The sequence below is a fragment of the Hippocampus bargibanti genome, linkage group LG07, assembly GCF_051943395.1.
Source record: "Hippocampus bargibanti isolate YZ-2025 linkage group LG07, ASM5194339v1, whole genome shotgun sequence".
Classification (NCBI taxonomy): Eukaryota; Metazoa; Chordata; class Actinopteri; order Syngnathiformes; family Syngnathidae; genus Hippocampus; species Hippocampus bargibanti.
This window is the reverse complement of record NC_142740.1, coordinates 18,271,855-18,290,513: the sequence shown is the minus strand read 5'-3', so window position 1 is coordinate 18,290,513 and position 18,659 is coordinate 18,271,855. Positions and strand designations below refer to the sequence as shown.

General features: G+C 39.3%; 1 protein-coding gene across 10 annotated transcripts in view; it reads left to right on the top strand.

The window, feature by feature from the left end:
* cacna1ea (calcium voltage-gated channel subunit alpha1 Ea) overlaps nt 1-18,659 on the top strand; it is a 99,353-nt gene that overhangs the window by 68,492 nt on the left and 12,202 nt on the right. For 7 of the 10 annotated variants that reach the window (XR_016115573.1, XM_089001028.1, XM_089001024.1 and 4 more), the window contains 16 exons: nt 2,713-3,570; nt 3,658-3,869; nt 3,957-4,068; nt 4,873-5,002; nt 5,365-5,424; nt 7,878-7,984; nt 9,892-9,988; nt 10,217-10,377; nt 11,202-11,339; nt 12,766-12,967; nt 13,782-13,946; nt 15,694-15,816; nt 15,899-15,979; nt 16,700-16,885; nt 17,862-17,953; nt 18,409-18,583. Coding sequence is in view for 9 of the 10 variants with exons in the window: in XM_089001028.1 (XP_088857154.1) it covers nt 2,713-3,570; nt 3,658-3,869; nt 3,957-4,068; nt 4,873-5,002; nt 5,365-5,424; nt 7,878-7,984; nt 9,892-9,988; nt 10,217-10,377; nt 11,202-11,339; nt 12,766-12,967; nt 13,782-13,946; nt 15,694-15,816; nt 15,899-15,979; nt 16,700-16,885; nt 17,862-17,953; nt 18,409-18,583 (2,899 nt within the window). In the remaining variant the exon portion in view is untranslated. The remainder of the gene's footprint in view (nt 1-2,712; nt 3,571-3,657; nt 3,870-3,956; nt 4,069-4,872; nt 5,003-5,364; nt 5,425-7,877; nt 7,985-9,891; nt 9,989-10,216; nt 10,378-11,201; nt 11,340-12,765; nt 12,968-13,781; nt 13,947-15,693; nt 15,817-15,898; nt 15,980-16,699; nt 16,886-17,861; nt 17,954-18,408; nt 18,584-18,659) is intronic. The other 3 variants (XM_089001031.1, XM_089001033.1, XM_089001029.1) reach the window with 1 other exon arrangement.

Sequence of the window (18,659 nt, the reverse complement as noted above, 5' to 3'; positions counted from 1 at the left end):
TTCCAGATGGCGTGTTCTGTGCGGTGGTGGATGTGCATGCATGTGCATGACAGGATTGTAGCCTGCTTTGTACTCGACATGCACGAGATGCACATTTGTTGTGATGGGCATGCGAAAGATTTTTCTTTTTTTCACCTTTCGCTGATATTTTCACTCAAAATGAGATGGCGCAGGCTGAAAAAGAAGAAATGTGCATTCGTTTTTGTTTTTTTTAGCTGAGCAACCGTGATGGATGCTCATCACCACCGTAAGAGAAGAAGGCATCCTTATTCCCTGAAGGACTCTGAACTTTATCGCATTTCAATAGCCAGTGCACTTCTGACCTTGAAGAAACTTGCATGGCGGCAGGAGATAAAAATATGATGCTGTGACATGTCGGATGGAGGCTGGAGATAAATTATCTGCATGTGTTTGGTTGGCATGATAATAGGGGAAGAAAATCATAAATCGCAGTACTTTTGATCAACCGTTATCAGGCTTTGAATTGCTCTACCGTCGTGCACCCTCCTCGGATTATTTTGTGCTTCTACCTGAATTCACGCAAGTTAAACAAGCATGACCTGAGACGTCAATGCTTGGAAGTGGTGCTGATGATCATCTTGCATCCTGATACTTGTGTCAAAACTTTGCAAACATAATACACCTTGCCGTCGTGTTTGCTGTACCCATCTCTCTGTTGTTGTTATTGTTGTTGTTGTTTTGTCCATGTTGTCGTATGCACATGATGTTTATTGTCTAAGCCCAAGATGCCCTCAATTCATTGTTATGCTCTCAATGTTTATGAATGTTTTCAAATTGATCAGACAGGAAAGTCATCTTGTTTTTGTTAATGTGTCGCTTGGCTCCAGTGGAGACACACACCAAAATATGACCAATTTATATTTGGAATTGTTGCACCGGTTGGATTTCTATTTGGATGTTGAAGTTTCTTACCAGTAACAACTATGTCATACTCATTTTTTTCGGGCTACATTGCAGTTATGGTTTCCTCTCTGGGGCCACTATAAATTTGAGGAAACCATTAGAAGGTTTAACCCCCTCCACATTTTACATATAGAACGACAACAAATTAATGTTTTTTTATGGGAAAAATTGACACACACATACATCTCTTGACGTGCTGTGTTATAGCAACCAACATTACAACCTTATGTGATCCAATGAAAGAGCTCTATCAAAGGTGGATATAATGCTTAATCTGAAAGATATCAACATTGCATTTTAGTATTAAGTGTTGTGGCAATATTTTCCTCATTACTCGAATTAATGGAAACTAATAAATAAATGGAAATAATGATGATTAACAAAGCAGCTGCTGTCATAATTGGATTAAAGAATGCCACCTTTTTTGCAACCATTGCTTATGCGCTGTATTCTGCTTCACCATGTCTCAAAACATGCAACAAGCAAGCAGCTTGTTCTGGCAAATTTACATTGCATTGTGGAAATTCCACATAGTGAGAGCATGTGCCAATAGTCACATATAATCAAAGAAATATTGTTCTGCTGTTTGGTTTATGCACTCCGAAAATATTACTGACTACTTCCAAATATGTTTGACCAAATAACATCATTTGATTTCATCAGAGGATGAGCATCATTTGCTGTGTGTCTCCCAGCCTGTTTTGTCTCTGCTCACCCAACACTAATGTCTTGTTTTCAAACAATCGCTCATTGATAACACGGACCGCGCAAGAGTCCACGCTCCAGTAAGTAACACATATTGCTCACTTACTGTTCACCTCTGTGAATGTCTCACTCACCCGCTCGACCTTTATTACTGACTTGGATACGCAGGCGTCATTCACTTCATGCTCCAGATCATTTTTTTTCACGCCTTCTGCATTTCACTCTTTCTGTTGAAAGCACACACAGGAATTGCCACCAAAACATCATCACTGATTCAGTAAATAAATGGTCTTGTTTTGAAATGAAGCAGCTTGTTTTTACTATTTAGACATTTGTTTACAGCGTCTCCTCTGCATGTCATCTCTCATGTGAATAAAATTCAGCAAAAATGCTTAAAATCAAACAGATTCTGAAATACTCCTCAACAAATGTATCCGTCGTATATAAATGCAAATCAATTGCGTTACTTGTAACTGGCATACAAGTGTTAAAAAAGTTACAACAATAAATGCTCAGTCCTTTATGATAAAAATAGCTATGCAAAGATGATTTGTGCAGAAGAAACTTTTATTTCTTTTTCCTGTAACTGTCACACAAGTGTAAACAGAAGTAAACCACTTCTAATATAAAAGGTTAAAAATATGATTGAATATGTAACTCCATTTTCAGAGCAACCTGCATTTTCCATCGTCACAAAATATTCTTTTTAATTACGTGATTATATCTTACTCCATACTGTATATCTTTTCGTGTAAAAACCCAAATTTCACTATCTTGAGAAATTTGAAAATAGTGCACCCCTAGTTATTCGTAATTTGACACAGAGCGAGCTATTCCCCCACCACCACCCATCCACCTGATCTGGAAAAAAAATTATTTTCTGAAAAAAATATTTGATATAGTGAGTCCACTCTATGACATAAGAAACTATTTTTCAAACTCATTCACTGCCATTGATGGCAAAAGTGTGACTTCATAATGGAGATAACAAAAACATCTTCAATTATTCATTTTGAATTTCACATTTTTTCCAGAAATACGCTACTCAATGTGATAAAAGTGTTTGTCTTCTTGTGTTCACAGAGGAAGCCGTAGGAGGCGTCCCTACCTGTACAGAAAAAGAGCTATCCACCGTAGCCGGCCCACCTACTCTCGTACACTGGAGGAGGCGAAGGGCAGCCTCAAGGAGGTCCGCCCTCTCCCGCAACTCAATCCATCTAACTCCTTCATGTCCAGGCGAGAGAGGAGAAAGAGGATGACCATGTCCGTATGGGAGCAGAGGACCAGTCAGCTAAGGAGACATCGCCAGATGTCCAGCCGGGAGATTTTGTTCAGCGGTCCCAGCGAGGAGAAGGACGGAGCAACTGCATCAGCCCAGTCTCAACCGGGTCATCCGCAGTCCCTGCACCGTAAAACTATGCAGAGCACTCCACCAGAGGGTGTGATATGCCAGGCGGAGCCCCTTGTAGATCACTTGACACAGACCAAGAACCAGTCTTCCACTGAGATATCTTTTGAAGCCGTTCTCTCCGGTGTCATTCCCGAACCCCCCATGTCAGCGCCACCCGCAGACATATTGGACCCTTTGAGTCTCATCCCCGAGAATCCCCCTGAATCCATAACAGAGGCCAGCCTTAACGTTGACAATATAATCGCCGAGCGAAAGAGCCCCAGATTGAACGGTGATCGGCAGCACAGGGCCGTGAAGAAATTCAGACCGCCGGATGACGGTGATGCAAGCGGGATCAGGGGCAGGAAGGCATTGCGTCATCGTCAGAATGGGAGTAGGAGTCAGGGATCATCTCCTCGGAAAGAAAACCTCTCAGCGAGTCGCTCGGTTAGCCGAGAAAGGAGAATGGAAAGGAACGGGGTTCCAACAACAGTTGAGGAGAAAAAGGTGGAGAGTGAAAAGAGAGAGGAACTTAATGCCAAGGAGAATAGGTGAGAACCCGAGGAAAAAATATACGAATTTTTGCATCCATTATTGTGGTCAGGAAGTTTCCAGTCTTGATTTTTTTGTGTCTTTAGGCATGGTGAGCAACGTGAGGGATTGGACACTGTGCACCCAGACAATCATGCCAATGTTCAAAAACAGGCAGCGCTCCTTCAGGAAGAAGAAGCATGTCCACTCGCTTTAGAAGAGAGCAACCAAGAAGACTTGGATAAATCTCAACTCAGTTCCAGCGTTATTGTCGAAATGCCCGAAATGGAGGCCTCGATGGAGTTATCAACTATCACTGGTAACTGGTAGATGTTCCAAAACTGTTTTAGGTTTGACTCCCTGGACCATCATCCCACCCAAATTCCCCTTCTTTTTCCCCCTGTAGTTAATAGCAAGGACCCTGAAATCTCCAAGTCTGAGAAGGAGGAGGTTGAAGATGTCAAAGCAGTCAACAATGTCACACCTGACAGCATGTTCATCTTCAAACCGGACAACCCGTAAGTATATCTTATGGTCAACTTCCCATGTGATTGACCCGCTAATATTGTCCTGTATTCATATTTCATTTCCACCCGTTTCTATTCATCTCGAGCGTCTGCCATTTTTTGCCACTTGCTGGTGAATAAAAATGACATCATAGTTGCTCTGGGCTCAGGTAACGGATCAACTTGCAAACATCACATGACCCAAAAGAAAATAAATAAATAAATAAATAAATAAATAAATAAATAAATAAATAAATAAATAGAAATATGCATAAATAATTAAATACATAAATATATAGAAATGCTTGAATTGTTACTTGAATTGATTTTCAATTTTTTTTTTTTTACCTTAACTCATATTAAGAACATTATTAATCAGAATCCTGTATTTAGTCTAGTAGGAGCTCAAATAGCACATTTTTGTAAAGAACATTTTTTACTTGACTTTCACCATGCAGTATTATATAAAAATAATATTTTTTCATGAATCTATAACCATTGATTTTATTCATCTCTATTAAGTAAAATTGGACAATTTTATGTTGATCTCTCACAACAAGCTATTGTGCCGCAACATGGAGGCTGGGAATCGCTCATCTACAGCTTTTTATTTCAACCTCGAACAGCAGTGGTGCAGTATGGTAATGATGGACCTCCAGTGGCTGCGGATTTTGATATAAAATCATAAAAGTTTTATTTGCTTAGCAGGCCAAAAAGCATATTTCTCACAATGTAGTTTGAGTCAGATCCTTTTTTTTGTAGTGATTCAGTCTTGCTGTGGCTTCATTTTCTTTGCTCTTTGGTGCTTATGCTCAGGGTGCGACGAGCGTGTCACTACGTGGTGAACCTCAGGTACTTTGAAATGTCCATCCTGCTGGTTATTGCCGCTAGTAGCATCGCGCTTGCTGCTGAGGACCCTGTAGCGACCACCTCAGACTGGAATAAGGTTTGTGTATCCATACCGGGCAATATTTTTATTTATTTATTTTTTTGTTTTTGTTTTACACCTTGTCGTGAATCATTATCCAGAGGAGCAATTTAATAATCCCCCGGGGTGCAGCACAGCTCTTGAACTACATTCCCTAAAGTCGTTTTGCAAAATAGCCCAACTGAGACCTAATGAGGGAGACGATGAAAATGTGATTTGTGTTTTTTTTTCAGATGTCATTATTATCTTTTGAAGAGAATGTTACATTTCAAAGCACAAGCTGAGAGCCTTTGAGTTTTGAAATTGCCTTCTCGTAAAGTGGCATAACTTTACTTTTTAATGGCAGTTTGCTCTACCGGTTTCTTTGTGCTCTCATTTAGGTTCTACGATATTTCGACTACGTGTTCACTGGCATCTTCACCTTTGAAATGATTATTAAGGTACGTGTTTGTGGGAATCAAAAGCAACGCCTTTGCCCTGAGAAGAATGTTTGGTGCAATACAGTTGCGGCGATTCCTTTTTTTTTAAGAAAGATATGGAAATAGTTGCATCACAAATTGAAAAAGAAAAAACGAATTAGGAAGCAGATGGTGAAGTGGAGCTTGTCAGCATTACAGTCTGGTATTTTAAGAATTGCTCCACATACAGCACATTGTATACTGTGCTCTATAAATGCAGTTGGGTTGCGGTGAGTTCAATTTGTTGCCCAACCAATCTTGTAACTCTTGCATCAAATGCATCCTCCTCATTGAAATAATGTGAAATGCCACTATATTTAAATTACTGTGAGTGGCACTGTGAAGCAAAATCTTCTTGTCCTTTCGGCTTTTCCCATCAAGGGGTCACCACAGCGACTCAGTGTCCTTTCAGCACCAAAAAAATGGAAACAAACTCAGTTAATCATCATCATAAATAACAAACATGGAAGGCCCATGATTACAAACAACCCTTGAAGGTGCAACGAGCGGGGACTTCGCCAAAAATCTAAAGGGCCCAATCCACATGTTTTGTTTTGCTTATATAGTTGTTAGAAAAATATTGTGATATTTGTCATACAAAATCAGGGAAAAGACTAATTGTACAATTATCCAACGTAAAAGCTTGTCCAAAACAATCATGCGAATCAAACCTCTGAAGATGGAGGACATTCATTGGCTGTGGCGACCCCTGAAGGGAACGCCGAAAGGAAAAGAAGATTAAAAAAATATTCTGCCGCGCTTAAACTTTCCAAAAAATGTATTTAAAAAACAGAAACAGGCACTACAGAAGAAACTCATGAATTAAGATTTACATTTAGGCCGTCAATGTGCCCAAGCAACATAATGTACGAAGTGAAGGTAATGGCAAAGGATAATTTATTCACGATTACCTTAAACATTAACTTTCATTTCTTCAACTCCATTCTTTTCCTTGCCATGAAATGATGATTTCAAAATCAAAACTTTGATAGTTACTTTACAAACCAAATGATATGATGTACAGAGAAAGAGAGAGACTGAAAGAGAGAAAGAGACAAAAAGAGAAAGACAGAGTGAGACAGAGATGAGAGAAACACAGACAGAGAGAGAAAGGAGATAAAGACAGAGAGAAAGAGCAAGAGAGAGACAGAGTGAGAGAAACAAAGTCACTGAGAGAAAGAGCGAGAGAGGGGTGGTGGTGGGAAGAGAGACGATCAAAGACACAGAGAGCGAGACAGAGGCAGAGAAAGAGAGCGAGAGAGAGAGAGAGAGAGAGAGAGAGAGAGAGAGAGAGAGAGAGAGCATTCCACTGCCAATTTTGTTTTTAGCCAATTTTCACTAACAACACATATTTTCACGAACAACACATTTACTGACATATATTGTGTCTGAATAGCCAAATAAGAAGTTGGAGAAGGATGTAATTCTTCCACCATAGCGTCAGTAATGCTAACACCCAAATTGAGTTAGAAACAAAAATTTGGCAGAACCAACAAATAATGCACTCTAAGTTCGAAAATGAAACATTGTGAACATATTTACTGTCATACATTTGCATTTTAATGAGCATATGCGCGGATGGAGAAGGATGTCATTCACAAATAATAATATCCAGTCAACTTTGCACATGATTGTATTCCTGCCCATACCGACTGAACATTTACTGTGTTATGATAATGATTATGTTTATATCTCATTGGTAGTATTTATTCGGCAAAACTGTGATTATCGGCCAATTTAATTTGTTGGATGATTAATCAGTTGGACCAAGCTAAACACATAACAGTAGAGAAATATAAAGAACTTATCATCGAAAGTAACTCATGCACATTCACGTCAACTCGTGTGTCTTGTGAGAGACGGTGGGCGATTTACTACATGAATCAGAATCAGATCAGAAAACCTTTATTCGTCCCACAATGGGGACATTTGCAGTCCACAGCAGCAATTTGAAAGGGGAATGGGGTGGGGCGTGGGGGTGAAAGGATAGAAAACAAGATATTCTAAGCATTGTAAAATAAAATAAAAATGTCAACTGTATACTGTAAATGGGCAAAACCATTTCATAAAACACTGTACATAGTTCAAGTATCAAAAATGGCATATTGATATATGTAGCTGTATTGCATCATCAGTGCGAGCGTCTACTCCATGATCCTTGTTCTTGATTTCATTTTGTATTGTGTGTTTGACTGTTTTTCCTTTTGACTGTAATTTTTTTTTCACGTCACTCCGGTGGCAGGCTATTTTCCAAACTACCAAAACTTCCGGTTGAGGATCTTGTAAGTCAATGATATAATTATGACAATAATCGACACAGAGAACGGTTTACGTAGTTTGATTGACATTTTCATTTAGATGTCTATTATTGTGCTCATTCGACGAAGCATTCTTTAAATTATGTTTCCGAATGTCACATCCTTGTTGTTCCTCAGATGATTGACCAGGGTTTGATCCTCCACGACGGCTCGTACTTCCGAGACCTGTGGAACATCTTGGACTTCATCGTGGTCGTGGGAGCTCTGGTTGCCTTCGCCCTCACGTCAGTTGCATGTGTAATTCAGCCTATGCTGTCCAAACGTATTCATGTCAAAGCTGCTTTTTGGCTCTTCGGTTGTGAATTTCTCTGTGTGGATGCAGCGCAAGCATATCTTCTGTGTTCCACTCTAATTGTTTCTCTGCATGACCCTTTCTGTCTTTCCCGTCTCTGGATGGTGACCTTGTGGGACTGCCTGCAGCAATGTGATGGGGTAATAACTCTTGATGTGAAAATACATGTCCTATCGAGTTTAAAACATTACATATATGGAGAAAAAATGTCCAGGGGTACTTCTACTTTTTAAATTAATTAGTTCTGGTAGAAATTTCTTAAATAGAACATTTTGCAAGTAGAGGGGCGTTTTTCATCTGAATGCCCTAATCCATTCCAAGCCCCCTCAAAATTCAGACATTTGTAATACATGAAAAAGCATTAAAATATGTACATGTTACAATTACATTATTCCATAACAAATGAGTAAAGAATAAACATGGGCTTTATTTTTAATTTTTGGACCACTTAATTCCCCGTTTTCTCTGAGAAGTGACTTTAAATTATCCAAAGATGTTTGCTTTTGTCGGCTTGCAACAATCATTCAAAAATATCCAAGGCGTACGTAACGTAGTGTGCGATCAACCGACTAATGGACACCTTTTCTGAATGAATCACATTTGCATAAAACAATCTAGACACAGCGACGCATACCATATGGTCCCTTTTTGCCAATGGACTAACAGGATTATGCTCGTAATAGCCAATGGCAGAGCAGCTATAGAAATATTGCGTTCAGGAAAGGCAGAGCTGGGAGTAGCAGTCTAGCCTGTATTTTTACCTTACAGTGATACCTCATCTTACGAACTTAATTGGTTCCCAGAAAGTGTGTCTAAGGCGAAAAGTTCGTCTGCCAAAAATTTATTTCCCATAAGAAACCATTAAAAATGAGAATAATCCATTCCCAGGTCACCATAAAACATAATTTTCGACTAAATAAGCCTGAAAACTGCACAAAATATAACTTATTTTATGTATACTAAATGTGCTATTGTATTGTAATTAAAGAAATAAACTGTACTTATAATAAAGTTGTTTTATTTACCTTTGTGATGGTTGTTGATGTAGTTGCCTCTTGATGATATCTGAGTGCAGTTGCCATGCTTTCTCGGCGATAATACCCTCACTCACACTGTCGCCTGCTAGCTGCTTTTCGTTAATCCAAATCAACAGAAGTTTTTCAACCTCTTCTATTGCCTGAGACCGTTGCTTAGACAACACAGAAACACCCTTAGCCACACGTAACAATGGTCAACTTAGCGTACTGGGACGCTAAGTCACACAAACGCACACCTCGTACGTGTTTTTCAATCATCTCCTTCTTCTGCTCGACTCGATAACAAAGCATGGGGTGACGAAAACTACTCCGCCAGCCACTGTGATCTCCTTCTTGTGCTCGATCGTAATTTTCTTTAATGTCTTCTTAGGCTTAACACTTGCCTGTGGTGGGGTCTTTTTCGGTCCCATAATTGCAAAAGTACTGCACTTGATAACAAACCATGTCTGCACTCAAAGAAAGGTGGTGACGAAAACTAGTCCGCCAGCCACCGTGGTGCTGTGTGGTTTGGTGCGCCCGGCGAAAAGTAGTTCGTCAGCCAAGACTATATGATCGCGAATTTAATGTTGACAAGGCGAAAGGTTTGTGAGCTAAGGCGTTCGTAAGATGAGGTATCACTGAGGTATCACTCTATCTTGAACTTTCTTTCGTGACAAGAGGCAATATTTTCCTCTTGAAAAGTTTCGGAACGTGAAAATTTTCGCACGAAGGGACGTTCATAAGAAAAAATAACATTGTCTATCAAATGCAATACTTACCGTGCTACTTCATGTCAATGCTCACGCTGTGTTTTCTTGCACAGAAATAACAAAGGAAGAGACATTAAAACCATCAAATCGCTGAGAGTCTTACGTGTGCTCAGACCCTTGAAGACCATCAAGAGACTTCCGAAACTCAAGGTCGGAACTTCTGCTCAGTCACTGCTAAGTCACTTTGTATTGTGTTTCAAATGGAAAACAGCTAATTTTAATTGACCAAAAAATGTCAGTTTTTCTTCCTGCTCATCAAGTTTTTGCGCTATTTTCATCATTACTTTAAATCTTAACCTCCAAAATGGATGGATACCTCCCACCTGTGAAGTAATTTCCTTGTTGAAAAACCCAACTTTGGTTTCCTCTCGCCCGCAGGCAGTATTCGACTGCGTGGTGACATCCCTGAAAAACGTCTTCAACATCCTGATTGTGTACAAGCTCTTCATGTTCATTTTTGCGGTCATTGCCGTGCAGCTCTTCAAGGGGAAGTTCTTCTACTGCAACGACAGCTCCAAGGACACCGAGAAGGACTGCCAGTAATAACTCACAATCGCCTCACTCAGTTACTCTTTTGCATATTTCAAGTGGCTCCGTGTCCTCTGCAAAGAAGCAGTAATATCATATCCTGATGAAAATGTAAGCGCATGCCAAAAATGTCAGTTAAAGAGGTCAACATTTTTCCAGATCAATCATTTCATTAATTTATCTAAAAGGAAAAAAGTGCTTTGACCTAAATGCAAATACCAAATAGTGTTTTTTTCGTGATGTAATTGTTTATCAGTCATCAATTCATTGAAGACTTATTTCAGCCGCCATACACAAGGGGCTTTAAAAATAGCCCAAAAATAATATGGAAATGAATATTTTTAAATTAAATAGTTTAAAACTAAATGGGAAAAACAAAGTTCCAATAATAAGGTTCTGCATATTTAAAATAAGCAATTGTGTTAATTCATAATTCAGTATTGAACTAAATGGTTGTATTTTGGGTGAATGAGAAACATTTTGAAATGTCATTTTGTATTTGAAAGAGGAAGAAAACTTTATTTGTCTAACAATAGAGAAATACACAAATTACAGCAGCAAAAAAATGAGTAAGTAGAAGGAAAAAAAACAAGTAATAGAAAGCATAAGAAAAATGTACGTTTAAAAAACGTATTGCACAAAGTCCAGAGTGACATGCAAATATAAGCATGTATGCATATGCAAAGTGGCTGTGCTATTTAAAAAAAAGCTTGTGTCACATCAGCATGATTCTAAAGCTGTTATTTTAATCACAGATGACCTCACACATCTGAGATTTACAACCGCTGAATACTTTTCTCCCTTCTTAATCTCTGTTTTCTGTCCTCTTGTACAGAGGTTACTATATAGACTACGGGAAGGACAAGAAAGAGGTGAAGAAACGGGAGTGGAAAAGACACGAGTTCCACTATGACAATATTGTCTGGGCTCTTTTGACTCTCTTCACCGTGTCCACCGGGGAAGGTTGGCCGCAGTGAGTGTCTCCTTTCATTTATGAGCAGTTTTACCTTCACACCTTTTGATGAACAAAGCTTTATTACCGAAGTCATTTAAGAAAGGTTTTGCCATTCATCTAACTGTAAGGTGCGACTATATTTCACTGACAAGGCTTGTAAATTAACCAGAGCTATTTGATGGATGAATTTAAAATTTTAAAATCATATCATTTTTCAAATGCCATGGGGGATTTTGAACAAGAATGACTTTGATAAGAATATTAGTAACTTCCAGCACTTTGGCAAATTCTACAAAATTAAAGAGGCGGTACGTTGAAATGTAAGTGACCTGAGGGCTTGAGATTACATTTTTTATATAGCTTTGGGAGCTACATGCTGCCATTTGGCCAATTATTTTGCTCTTATTTGCAAATAATAATTATGCTTAACTCATTCACTGCCAGACGTGCAAAAATGTGTCCACTCCAGTGCCAGTTTTTGTCATTGTCACCCGAATTCCAGGACAAACAGAATATTGAATTTTAGGACTACATAAAAATTCAATGCAGCTTAAGAAACCTTAGACTCTCTTCTTTCATCAGAAAAAGAGTTAATTCCTAAGTTATATGGGTATGGAGTAATCTGAGCTTGAAATGGGGGCTGCTGTTTAAAACACAATACATACATATGATATAGCGCTTTAACAACAGCTGAAGCTGTAACAAAGCGCTAACATGGACTAAAAGGCAAATGCTGCCCCTCGTGGATGGGATAAACATTGCCAGAAGTCTGACCAGCGCGTTGTCAGCACCCCCTGCAAGAAAAACCAAAACCCGAACAAATCCGGGAATGGCGCTTCACATCAAGCTTTTCAATGTCCGAATACATTTGGGAATGGCAGTGATTGAGTTAATACGAACAAATAATGCGATCACACTTGACAGCGAATGTGGTGTTCAGTAACGACGTTTGAAAGCACCTGGTGCAGTAACACCTGTAAACAGACAATATAACAATACTCAGATATACTTCATCCACTATGAAGAATGACAAATAATAGTGCCACTCACAAAGGAGGATGTCAAATTTATACTATTACTGGCCAATGCCAACACTGGAAGAATCAACGCAATTTCCATTGAATTAAATAACAGTGTGGTGAAAACTGTTCGTTCTTTACACTCTCTTGTAATCATTACTGTGTTTATATCATTAAGTAGTGCTATTTGTTGATTGGCTTTGGAGGGATTCGGGAACGGAGATCGTACTCAAGGTCTGCATCATAAATCCTTTACAAAGACAGTAATAATTAGTTTGGATTTCCACTGTGATTATACGAACATTCCATCACAAGGCAAATAGACACAGTACAGCAAAGAACTGTGGCAGGAATACTGTGGCCATTTTCCAACAGCAAAGAAGATAATGATCTGGTTGCAATTTAATATTGTGGTGTTCCTGCAGGGTCTTACAGCACTCGGTGGACGTAACCGAGGAGGACAGGGGCCCGAGCCATGGCAACAGGATGGAGATGTCCATCTTCTACGTCATCTACTTTGTAGTCTTTCCCTTCTTCTTTGTCAACATCTTTGTGGCCCTCATCATTATCACCTTCCAGGAACAGGGAGATAAGATGATGGAAGAGTGCAGCCTGGAGAAGAATGAGGTGAGGCACGGCAGACATAATTTTATTTATCCATCACAGGGTGGAAGAAAACAAGGAATTTGGCTCAGTAGCAGACAAATAACACAGTTATGACAGAACTGAATGCTATTCCCCTTGAAAAATATCAAAACTGTGAAGTCGAAGTCGTGTTCCTCGACGAGTGCACCCATAAATAATGCTTGTTTGTTGTATTTTACATATTCTTTATTGAGCTCCAGCTGGTACAGGAGTTTTCATCGAGGTGGGGGGAATTATGAACATTTCCAAATAGGAGTCACTGATAGCATAAAACCATACCATAAAAACACCGCCCCCCAAAAAATCAAACCAACTTACTTGAACATTCTAAACTTTATTGTTGATGAATTAAATGCACTGCAAATAGTTGCGGGTGTTCGTCGAATCCCATGAACTCATTCACTGCCAGATGATGGGCAAAAATGTGTCCACTCCATTGCCAGGGTTTTTGTCATTTTCACTCAAATTGCAGAATTTTGAGTTTTAGGATGACATAAATATTCAATGCAGCGTTAGAAACCTTAGACTCTCTTCTTTCATCAGAAAAAGAGTTAATTCCTAAATTATATGGGTCTGGAGTTATATGAGCTTGAAATGAGGGGGACTGTTCGAAACGCAATGCAATACACACATGTTCGTTATGGCTTTAACCACAGCTGACGCTGGAACAAAGTGCAAACATGGAAAAATGGGACTGAATTAAACATGATCACTTTTGTGAAAAGAAAATGACAATGTGCATAAATCCTGGTGCCCTATTTCCTTTCCACTGTTCTTTCTGTTCTTTGCACTTTAGAGGGCGTGCATCGACTTTGCCATCAGTGCCAAGCCGCTGACCCGTTACATGCCTCAGAGCCGGCACACGTTCCAGTACCGTCTGTGGCATTTTGTGGTCTCGCCCTCTTTTGAGTACACCGTTCTGGCCATGATCGCTCTCAACACCATCGTACTCATGATGAAGGTGAAAACTTGCAGGAACTCATCGACCAACATCGTATCTTATTGAACCCTTTTATACCCAAAATGATAACCTGTAACCTGACAACATGATCAGCTGTCCACCGTGGTAAGTCAAAGTCAGCTTTATTGTCAAATATGCTAATATGCATGACATACAGCACAGATGAAATTACTGTCCTCTCGGACCCAGCATGCAAGGCATTTATAATGACTTTAACAAACATAATAAACATGAAAATGCCAATTTGCCGGGAGAGGGGAGCCGCTGCGTGTTCACGCGCCGCCATCTTGGGAAAAAAAAAAAAAAAAACTAAAATAACAAATAATATGACAACCCAAAGACACAGAGAGTCATTCATTCTTCAAGACTTGCTGTATCCTCTTTGTGATGACGTGAAGCAGTTCTAGATGAAAGAGGAGGGGATCAAAGCATCAATTTCATCAGTGGATCAGGGACGTCATGGTGCAATTTGCACGTCTACTACAAGCTAAATATTGAAAGCAAACACGAAGCTGTAGCATCCATTGACGAAAAGAGATTGTCTCACATCTCCTGTCCCACATAAACTGCTGCACTGTAATTTTCCGGACTATAAGGCGGACCCAAGAGTCATAATTTTGTCAAAAGATGACCCTGCCCCTTATACCTCGGTGCGCCTTATATGCGAAGTAAAATTGAGCCACAGCAGGTCTGTCGAAGAAATCATTCACAGTGCATGCTGGAATATATGAAACAGCTTTCATTTTGGTGGATTTTTTTCATAAATTTTTCCACAATTTTCCATTTTTTGCACAATGATTATAAATGGATAAATTTGGTGTTTTTTTGCTTGTTTTTGTGCTTAGTGTCTCAAAAAAATTATTTCTGAAATTCTTAAGGTAAAAATAGTCCACGAAAAACGCTAAAGAGCATAAAGGTTTCAAAGAAGGAAGATTGGTAATCATTGAAGATTATACTTATTATTGTCTTGTGAGGAACTAATAAACCGCTGGAATATTTTTGAACTCATAACAATGCATAATGTGGAATGCCTTATATATGGAAAATGTTTTCAAATATGTCATTCGTTTAAGGTGTGTGTTATAATCCAATGCATTTTATGTATGGAAAAGGTTTGAAAATACACCATTCATTAATGTGTGCCATATAGTCTGGTGCTCCTTATATGCCAGCAAATACAGAAATCTATTTTCTGTACGTCCCGGCAAGTATGTGCATATGCCGTATAGAAGTACCTCTGACCTGCCTATGATATTTTCATTGGTTCGTTTTGCCCTTTATTTCCTGTAGAGCTCTCTTCCTGCTATTTATTATCTCAAATTGTCTACATTTTCTGGACTGCTCAGACCGACCGACGCGGCGTGACTCAGCCTGTATTAAATATTGATCCCTGATGTCCAGGGGCTGCTATTTAGCATGACCTCATTAACGGTGGCTGCCGCCCCAGGAGGAATTACTCTTTTTTTATCTTATGGGCAGATGACGGCTGAAAACACTCGATTGCTATTTCGGCCTCTAAAGGAATCTTCCATCAACCTGTAGCTGTCAGAAGATCATTTTACTTGTCTTTTAAATGTGTGTGCGTGTGTGTGTGTGTGTGTGTGTGTGTGTGTGCGTGTGTGTGTGTGTGTGTGTGTGTGCGTGCGTGTGCGTGTGTGCGTGTGTGCGTGTGTGTGCGTGTGTGCGTGTGTGTGCGTGTGTGTGTGTGTGTGTGTGTGTGTGTGTGTGTGTGTGTGTGCGTTTTCAGTATTATTCAGCCCCACCCGCAGCCCCGACCGCCTACGAAGCTGTCCTCAAGCATCTAAACACAGCATTCACTGTTCTCTTCTCCATTGAGTGCATCCTCAAGATAATGGCTTTTGGCTTCCTGGTGAGGAGGAAAAAACCTTCACGTGACGTGTTGCCATGGTTATCTCAAAATGAGTCCAACCCCTTCTATTGTGTCTCCACAGAATTACTTTCGAGACACGTGGAACATTTTTGACTTCATCACCGTTCTTGGCAGCATCACTGAGATAATAGTAGACTTGCAGGTGAATAATGAGAGAGAGGGAGAATGAATGATATACCAATATTCTGAAAATGTCAGCATCACATGTCTTTGAATATACGATGATGTCACTACGCGTCATTACCAACATGGAATTAAAAGGATGTTTTTTACAATGCTCGTTTTCTACCATCATTAGAGGATAATGATTCTGGAAAAAAATAATTACTTATTTTAACTATGGTCGAAATCCCAGTTATTTAAACCATTATTTGTTTAATGTAAGACATTTACCTATAAAGTATTTATTCAACGACTGAAACTCAACTACTCAAAACTACCATGCACAGTTGAATGATAGTCTGAAGTCAAGTAATAACGGGAGTACCAATTTATAATAAGAACAGAACAAAGTTGCCATTGAACTCCATTTAATTATTGCTTTTTTGCAGATTATGATGAATTTATGCCTTTGAGAAGCGTTACTTGTATGTGTTACAATTGCAAAAAAAAATTATTTGAAGGGATATCACTCTCTAATTCTAACTTGATCTTGGTTTCACTCCCTGGTGCTTTGTACTAACTTTGTGCTTTGTTCCCTGTATATGATACCTCTCCATGTTAAGCGCTTTGTTGCAGCTTCAGCTGTTTTAAAGTGCGATGTAAATCGATGTATTGTATTGTATTTTTTGTGAGTTTAATTATTTCTCAAAATGGGCTTCACAAAAATCTGTTCCCCATGTGTTTCTGACTGCCCACCCAGTTCGTGGATACGTTCAACATGAGTTTCTTGAAGTTGTTCAGAGCAGCACGTCTGATCAAGCTGCTGAGACAAGGCTACACCATCCGGATCCTTCTTTGGACATTTGTGCAGTCCTTCAAAGCTTTGCCTTACGTTTGCCTGCTCATCGCCATGCTCTTCTTCATCTACGCCATCATTGGCATGCAGGTCGGACATACACGCTTTGTTTGATGCGCTACACTGCGTATTTAAAACGTCTGGGTTAAATGTAACTCAAATTGCTTAAAACTGCTTACTAATAGTTTAATTTTCATGACCAAGCTTCACAAAGAAGAAGAATAAGAGTTTCCTACAGTGAGTTACTCGCACTAAATATCAGGCACAGTTTTTATACCAGATGCTCTTCCTGACAAAACCCCAATGATTTTTATCCAGGCTTGGCACAAGCGATGACTTGGAATTGGCATATGGTGTACTGTAAAGGGTCTTGCCAAAGGACCCAACTTTGTTGTCCTTTTCCCTGGCCAGAATGTGAACCCTGACATGCAGTGTTTTCGAACATTTAAATATTTTCTGAGGATGTTCTTGAAAACGACCCCATATACTGTATCTGACACAAAACTTCCCAAAATAGTGACTCAAAACAAACTACAGTAATATAAAATGAAAACACTCATAAGAAGCTCGGAAGATATTTTCAAACCCGGCAACTTAAATGATTGCAGGCTACTGACGTCACATCAGCATTTGCATTTTTGTCATCATTTACAATTATTATGTTATTGTTGTTATAGTTATCATTGACAATTATTATTTTAAAACCATAAAAAATGAGGTACAGTAAAGTCTCGTTATATCGATATCGGATATATCGATAGTCCCGGTTATATCGATATTTTTTCGGACTCCCTTGAATATCGATATAACGAGACTTTACTGTAGTTGAGAGGGAGGTGAAGGAAATGACCTGGATGAATGAGAAGATCCACAAGAATACTTCCCAAATTTGTCTTTATGGCAACAACTTAACCTTAACAATTCACATCATTCACTTTAATTTTCCCACTAGATTTTTGAAATCAAGACAACTTGGAAGTCAGTGAATTGATGTCCTGGAATTGTGTGATTTAGGAGGCTCTATTTCAAATTTTTGCCTGCTAACTTGTCACTTGTTGTGAATCAGGTGTTTGGCAACATTAAGCTGAATGAGGAGACTCACATTAACCAGCACAATAACTTCAAGAGCTTCTCTGGCGCGTTGATGCTGCTTTTCAGGTAAAGGGCATTAAATGTTCCTCCTTCGATAATAGATCATATTCTTTATTTGAGGTGGAATATAACACAAATGTACGTAATCAAAGGTTTATGCATTTCGTAAAACTTTTGTTTAATGAAAGGTGTGTATGTTTTTTTAAACACTTGCTATGAAACACCGTTCGGATTATGTATGCGACACAATCTATGATGCACTCCAAGATCCAAAATGACATTTTGGACCGATGGTTCACATTCACTGCTCCACTGTAGCACTTGAGTGTTGTTGGGATGATGTTGCCGAGCGACAATGCTAAGGCGATGCTCCTAAACGTACCCCAAAGGCCACTTGTTGTCAGAAGCTGATGGATGCTGCTGTGAAGTACTTAACTCCTTAAGTGTTGTGTAAAATACCAAGGGAAGAAACTTGTGGAATAAATGTCTGTTTAAAAAAAAATCAAGATTTGTTTTTGCAGGAGTGCTACGGGGGAGTCATGGCAGGAAATCATGTTGTCCTGTCTGGGTGGGCAGCGGTGTGAAACGGACTCCTCCAATCTCTTACCTGTGCTAAACAGCGAGCAGGAGGGAGGCTGCGGCTCCGACTTTGCTTACTTCTATTTTGTGTCCTTTATCTTCTTTAGTTCCTTCCTGGTGAGAATAGAAAACAAACACGCCATCTGACATCAGTACCCTCACATATGAAGAAAAATATATATATTCACCATCT